Genomic DNA, 6959 nt, shown 5'->3' with positions numbered 1-6959 from the left:
CAGACTTGAACGTAGTCTATAGCCCAGCTGATCTCAGCCAAGCCCTGCAGAGCCATGGGTGATGGACAGTCCCATGATTGAGACATAAGTGTTTGTTGTTGTAAAAATTTGGGGTTATTGTACAGCATTATTGAAGCAAAACCTGACTAATACATTAATGAAGTCTTGGACCCATTACCCAGCTTTATTAAGTCTTAACATTTGTATCATTTATTTCAGATTATTTTTTTCTTAAGAAATAAAACCTTATAGGAATATTTGAAGGTCCCTTGGTACTCTTCACCAATCCCATCCATTCCTGGAAATATCCATTATCATGCAATTAGTGTTTATCGTATTTGTGCTTGTTTTTATACTTTTGCTATATATTTATACATACATACACATTATGTAGTATGGTTTTGTAGGTTTTAAAACTTTATATATTGTTGTGAGTTGCAGTTGAGTCAGCCACCAACTCATGGTGACACCATGCACAATGGAACGAAACAATGCCCAGTCCTGCACCATTCCCATGATTAGTTACAGATCGGACCATTGTGATCCATAGGGTTTTCATTGGCTGATTTTCAGAAGCAGATCACCAGGCCTGTTTTCCTAGTCTGGCTCAGTCTAGAAGCTCCACTGAAACCTGTTCAGCATTGTTATGGATTGAATTGTGTCCACCCAAAATGTGTTATAAATCCTAACCCCTATACTTGTGGATGTAATCCCATTTGGAAATAGATTTTTCTTTGTTATGTTAATGAGGCCATATCAATATAGGGTTTGTCTTAAGCCAATCACTTTTGAGATATAAAAGCAGATTAGGCACAGAAGCAAGGAAGCACAAATGAGGAAAAGATAGATGCCATGTGGAGATCTCCAAGGAATGACAAGAAGAATGCTAGAGAAGCAAAGACAAGGATTTTTTTTCCCCAGAGCGGACAAAGAAAGCCTTCCTCTAGAGCTGGCACCTTGAATTTGGACTTCTAGCCTCCTAAACTGTGAGAAAACAAATTTATGTTCATTAAAGCCACCCACTGTGGTCTTTCCGTTATAGTAGCACTAAGAAACTAAGACAAGCATCATAACAACACATAAAAGCCTCCACTGGTGGATGGTGCATTGGCCAGAAATTGAACCCAGATCTCCCCCATGGAAGGTGAGAATTCTACCACTGAACAACCAATGCCTCATAAAACTTTATATAAATGGTACCAAACTATATGTATCCTTCAATTCCCTCCCCGCCTCCCCCCCCACCCCCGTCCACACACACATTATATCCCAGATTTACCCATGATGATACATTGGCTCTAGTCCACTCACTTTAACTACTGTAACATTGTAGATACATACCACATTTAAGTTGTTAAAAATATGAAGGCACTTCAATAAACATTCTTGTTACATCATTGAGTATCTCTATTTTCCTTAATAAGACTAATTTCTCATTTTCCATGGACAAGGAATGTGTGGCTAATAGAACTTTCACACATACTACCTGTAAGGTTATTTTAGCCAAGAGTTGCATGTGCCTCTGCTTCAGACCCTTGCTGGAGATGCTGCCCAGGAGGAGCCCACAGCACCCATGGCCTTTGGCACCTCTGATTTCCATCAACTGCCTGTGCGGCCAGTGTTCTGAGATTTTCTGAGAACATCTGGATGCCCTTTGTACTGCTCCGTTCACATCTTACTCACCAGTATAGTTCTCCACGCTTTATTTTTCTGATCATTAAATGATTTCGGGTTCCTGGTCAGGATTGAAATGTTGGCAAGAGAGTTAAAAATGGAGAAGTGAATGAAGACTCTGTAAATCGTCCTGTTTCTTCCTCACGCAACAATTTTTTCTAACAGATGCAATTACATTTGAGAGCTGTAGAGCATGGAATCTTATGTTTTATTTCTTTATTCATCATTTTACAAATGGGACTCACTGTAAAAAGGAAATTGCCTTTGTAGTTCAGTTCTTCAGGCTCTGGGCTGGAGGGCTCTGAGCTTGATTTAACACCAGCGGCTGCTGCCACCTTGTATCTGATGGGTGAGGCCAGCCAGGAAGGTAGGCTAAAAAAATCAGGCAAAGCTCATTTAAATTCAATATATTTTTATTCTTTGTAAATACAATGAGTACAACTTTTTAACTTCACAAATCAGTTGATTCACTTTGTACAAGAAAAGTTTTATTCATCCTATGATAGTCCAAGTGCTGATTTTGTTTTCCTCAGTGCTAGTACCTAATAAATCAAAATGTGAAAAGTACAGCAGCTATTTTTTAAATGTTTGTTTCTACATTTTCCATAAGTATAGATTCATACCAAAGGAGCAGCTTATAGTGTAGGACAGTTTGTGTATGTGTATATGTGTGCGTGTGTGTGTGTGTGTGTGTGTGTGTGTACACACATGTGCACTTGACCAAGGCTTTACTAGAAACCAGAGTTTTCTGAAAGGCATTGATGAGTCTCAGACTGTTAGCAATAGACCAATCAGGAAACCTTTCAGCGTTCGTCGCCTTGAAGTCCCTTCTGGCCTTATGTCTGTGTTTATTCACTGCCTGGTGTGACTCACCGAACCACGAGTTTGGACCCCCGCTGCCTTTGGTTTCAGCACTATGTTAACGGGACAGCAATCTGCCTCGCTCAGCCACTCATCTCCACTCTATTTGGTTTTGCTGTTTTTATTCATCCTCCCTCAACTGTGTTCTTTTAGTAAAGGTCTTCTATTTTTAAGATGTTACCCAACTTGCAGTCCTGGTGAGAATCTCATTTTCATCCACCAGTTCCTTTGACAATGTTGCCTGGCCTACGGTATTAAAAAGAAGAAGAAAGAACAAAAGAAAGAGAAAGGAAAGAAAAAAGAAGATAGGGAAAAAGCAAATCACACGGCATAAGCTATTTTTCACTTATTAACTCAGTTCTGAAGGCCATTTAATGATGTATTACAATAGAAGGGAAACTTTTGATAAAATGATTTAAAACCTATCCATTATTTTTCAGATAAATGCTCCAACATGAGGTCGTTCTGAAGGCTGCTGTACAATGTTATTCACAGAGCAATGTTTGGTTCCCTAACTTTATGCGCCAGGAAGGAAAAGAAAGCACTACTTGTGTTTCAGCTTTGGGTAGTTCAGCACAGTCTTCCAGGTAAGAGGCAGAATGACAAGGACTGTGGCAACCCCGACTCCGCCCCACTCCCAGGGCATGGCAGTCGCCTTTGGCTCCCTTTCCTTCCGGGCCGCCCTACCCTGGTGGAGGCAGCAGGCCAGAGCTGCTGGACTTGCTTTGTGTCGGTTGGCTTTTTTTTTTTTCCTGAAGGCTACACGTTCCCAGGCTTATGCTTCCTGAAGGATTTGTTAGTTGAGGCTTGTTCTCCATGTGTAGAAGTTCATCTGACACTGTCCCATCCTGAAAAGTGGGTACTTTTAGAGCTTAGATATCACTGGATTTGTACATATCTGACAGCAGTCTTGTAATGGGCACGTTGCCGATGGTTTTTTTGAAAAACACTTCTTCGATGGTTGATGGGCTAATAGAACGTAAAGCTGGTAGAAGCAACAGGAGTTTTCCGAAGCGACAGGGTTGAGTGGGATATCTGGAATAGGAGAAGCCATGAAACTAATGTCAGAGTCTATTACTAATGGTAATTAATATCTTATACTTGAACACACATCATATCCAGTATGATTTCCAGATTTGGGACTCTTAATAACATGCTATCTCTGCAACAGAGCCCTAGACAGGTACTACTATCCCTGTTTTGCCAGTAGAAAAACTGAGGCATGGACAACCTAAGTGATGGTACTAAAATCACATGGTAACACTTTCTACGTTAGCAAAAGGGTTGCATTTTTGTTTGGAGAAAAAACAATTTTAAGAAACATGGTACTAATGTTAGGCCAAATGATAAGTTTATGGTTGCCAGTGTAGAAAACCGCCATGGTGTTGTCAATAAAACTAGCAATAGAATCCACATTTTCTAATTCTCAGAGTTCCTTCACAAGGCTATTTCCCTCAAATAAAATGGCTTCTTTTTCTAAGAAATTCTCCAAATTATTATTCAGGCATTATACTTAATCACTCTCAGGAATAATTCCATCCTTATTACACTGCAAATTAAACACTAAGTTCTGTTGGGTGGCACTGCCACCCAACTTTCATGTCAATGAAATTGGCATATAATTGAAGATGTGAGAAACTGCTTAACAATTTCCTCTCTTGGTGTCCAACATACATCTGTGCTCAGATATGCAAGTTCAATTTTCTGCTGCCTTTGGATGCCTGTAAGCCACCCCTCGTTGCAGCCCTGGTCCTTCTTCAGCCCATCGCTTGAAATCAGGTTATCAATACACTCCACAAGGAGGGCTCATTTCACTGAAACAAACCACCTAAAAAAGTACCCAAAGAGACATGTTTGTGACTAAGTCGGGTTCAATCCACGGCCACAAGGTGTTAGAAACTGAGGTATATCAAAATCCCTTCAAAGGCGTTAAGTAGGTGAACACTATGTTTAACTGCCCGATAACTTCACCCTCCAAGAGAGTAACTTTCACGCTTGTCTCTGAGCTTTGAGCATGTGAGAGTCCCTCACCTCTACCTGATACTAACTAACCAGTTGCCATCAAGTCCCTTCTGACTCATGATGACCACATGTGTGTCAGAGAAAGACTGTGCTCCATAGGGTTTTCAATGGCTGATTTTTTTCAGAAGTAGGTCACCAGGTCTTTTTTTCTGAGGCATCTGTAGGTGGGCTCAAACCTCTAACCTTTTGGTTAGCCGATGAGTGCATTAACTGTTTGCACCATCCAGGGACTCTTACTAGGCTAATGATTCATTCTGGGCCTCCAAGGACCTCATTTAGCTCTTCACTGCCCAGCCTCATGACCACCCAGGAATAAGGACCGCCAGAACACATTTAATAACATGGTATGGAAATGGTGAAGCTTATATATAGTTTTTTAAATACCTAAATCCTGCCACTTGCTCTCTTTGCTGAATGTACCTCCTACATTCCCTGAAATGTAATCCCAAGGCCCAGTCTCTCTTTCATCTTGGCCACATCCCCTCTTCAAACACCTCTCTTTCTCTTCAGAGGATCAGGCAGAGAAGAGATAACCCTGAAGTGGGTGGGAGGTGCTGGCTGCCTAGACAAGTCTCTACTGTGTGGGCAGTCTCCACCCAATGTGCTGAAAGAAACCACTGTGGGAAATACTTTCAGAAATGGTAGATTTTGGAGAAGCCATAGACAATTAGCTCTTGATTTTCTGTGAGTAGATTATCCACTCATCTACTCACCCACCTCTTTTATTCTCTAGCTGGGAAGGGGCTGGTTAGTCAGTTAACAAGAATTAATTGAGTGGCTATTATGTGTGGAGTACTGTACTACCCAGAAACAATAACAATGTGTGTGTGTGTGTGTGTGACAGAGAGAGAGAATGTGTGTGTGTGTGTGTTTGTGTGTTTGTGTGTGTGTGTGTGTGTGTGTGTCTGAGACCATGTCTGGGGCTGCTCAAATTGGTTTTGTAGAATAGCTATGCTCCTGACTCCATTCGTTAGCATGAATAATTAGAAGTTCTCTCTCCAGGTATAAGTGTTTTTGGTCTACCACAGCATCATATATTTGATCTTTAGTTATAACATACAGTTTGTGTGAAATGCTAATTCCTAGCCTTCTGCTTATGTCCTAATGAGAGAACTAGCTAACAGAGCTGTAACATACGATCAGCTCAACTGGCATGTTAACTTTTCATTTCAATTTCTGATTTTATGTTTCTAGACAGGAAAGTGCTAGTGGAGAGAGTGTTCACCGATTTGAAGGAGCAAAGGAAACAGGCATAGTGAGTTTTGTCACATGTATGACTCTAGATAGTAATATTAAATTACAGCTGCAGCTGATATCCTGAACTAAGAATCCCATGTCATAGCAGATGTGTTCCTTCCACAAATAATTTTCTTGTTTTGGGGGCAGGAGAGAAGTGGTATACTTGTTGTTTCTCTAAAATATATGTTTGTTAATTTGTGGCTTAATTTTCTCAGGTCACCCTATAAGCAGCTCGTTTGGGCTCTCTCATACTCTCTCCTTACCAGCTTCTCCAGCACCTCCCACACATCTCTACCAGCCCCACTAACCGTTGCTGTGGAGTTGATTCCGACTCATAGCGACACTATAGGACAAGAGTAGAACTGCCCCATAGGGTTTCCAAGACTATAAATCTATACAGGAGCAGACTACCACATCTTTCTCCCAATGAGAGGCTGGTGGGTTTGAACCACTGACCTTTTGGTTAGCAGCCAAGTGCTTAAACACTGCACCACCAGGGCTCTTCACCAGCTCCACTACAGGCTCGCATTGCACTCCTTCTCCTGCTGAAGCCCTTCTACTACTCAAGTCCTAAGTCACATGTCATCTCCTCCAGCAGCCTTTCCAGATTGCCCCTTTCTCCTCATCCCCTCCAACTAGAATTTGCCTTTCCCACTCCTCACTTTGCTTGTCTCTCTTCTATGGTCTGAATCAGAGTAACACTTCTGCCTAGATCACATGATGATAAGGGGTGGTGTCTGGTTCTTTCTGGCACCCCACAATGCCCACTGGGAGCCCTGCACAGAGTGAGTCCTAGGTAAAGGTTTGACTGAACCAGTAACTGGATCTCACATTCTTCTCAGTTTGATACTCTTTATACCTTAATTGTTCTAAGTGTCAAAGGTCAGCTACGAAACACAAATTAGTTTTTAGTGGGGTTAAAGGGCCCAAATTATGGACTGCTCCATTTATAATTTTGGATAAATAAGAAATGCCTACCATATATATTCCTAGGATCCCTGATGGCACAGTGGTTAAGCACTTGGCTGCTAACCAAAGGTCGGCAGTTTGAACCCACCAGCCACTCCATAGGAGAAAGATGTGGCAGTCTGCTTCTGTAAAGATTTACAGCCTTGGAAACCCTATGAGGCAGTTCTACTCTGTCCTATAGGGTCACTATGAGT

The 6959-nt window shown here is 41.5% G+C and overlaps 1 protein-coding gene across 1 annotated transcript in view; it reads right to left on the bottom strand.

Moving 5' to 3' along the window:
- Positions 1-2066: 2066 nt before the first annotated feature.
- The window catches only part of NR2E1 (nuclear receptor subfamily 2 group E member 1), a 21978-nt gene continuing 17085 nt past the window's right edge, over positions 2067-6959 (bottom strand). Inside the window, exon 9 of the mRNA XM_004372442.2 lies at positions 2067-3570. Within this exon, the coding sequence (XP_004372499.1) occupies positions 3408-3570 (163 nt within the window). The 3' untranslated portion in view covers positions 2067-3407. The remainder of the gene's footprint in view (positions 3571-6959) is intronic.

This window comes from Trichechus manatus, unplaced genomic scaffold (assembly GCF_000243295.1).
Source record: "Trichechus manatus latirostris isolate Lorelei unplaced genomic scaffold, TriManLat1.0 scaffold00017, whole genome shotgun sequence".
NCBI classification, from domain to species: domain Eukaryota; kingdom Metazoa; phylum Chordata; class Mammalia; order Sirenia; family Trichechidae; genus Trichechus; species Trichechus manatus.
The sequence above is the reverse complement of the archived record's forward strand: the minus strand, read 5'-3'. Positions and strand labels throughout refer to the sequence as shown.